General features: G+C 49.2%; 1 protein-coding gene across 1 annotated transcript in view; it reads right to left on the bottom strand.

The window, feature by feature from the left end:
* The window catches only part of LOC105001364 (proteoglycan 3-like), a gene marked incomplete at its 5' end in the record, with an annotated part of 6,362 nt that overhangs the window by 4,391 nt on the left and 1,607 nt on the right, over nt 1–364 (bottom strand). The window contains one exon of the mRNA XM_010857611.1: nt 77–178. Within this exon, the coding sequence (XP_010855913.1) occupies nt 77–178 (102 nt within the window). The remainder of the gene's footprint in view (nt 1–76; nt 179–364) is intronic.

Below are 364 nucleotides of genomic sequence, written 5' to 3'. Positions count from 1 at the left end.
CAAATCACCTTAAAAAAAAAAGACCTGAGAACTGACCCTCACTTCCCCTGCCCCTGATAAAGCCTCCGATCCAGACCTGTGACTGGTTGGTCCTTCTTGACCAGCGTGTCACACGATAGTCAAAGCGGTAGTTGTGGATGGAGACGAGGTTGCCTCGGTAGCAACGCCTGCAGATTCTCTGCAGAGAGACGAAGTGGGGTAGAAACTCACTGTTTTCTTGCAAGGCCCTCAGCCTCCACAAGAGACCCCCCACATCCTTTCCCAGCTCAGAAATCAGAGGTCTACAGCCCCCCTGAATCCCATCTCTTGCTTCTTTATTTGACATCAGGAACTTCTTGCAGTAAAGACTAATAATACTCAGAAT

Source organism: Bison bison, unplaced genomic scaffold, assembly GCF_000754665.1.
Source record: "Bison bison bison isolate TAMUID 2011002044 unplaced genomic scaffold, Bison_UMD1.0 scf7180017854912, whole genome shotgun sequence".
NCBI classification, from domain to species: Eukaryota; Metazoa; Chordata; class Mammalia; order Artiodactyla; family Bovidae; genus Bison; species Bison bison.
The sequence above is the reverse complement of the archived record's forward strand: the minus strand, read 5'-3'. Positions and strand labels throughout refer to the sequence as shown.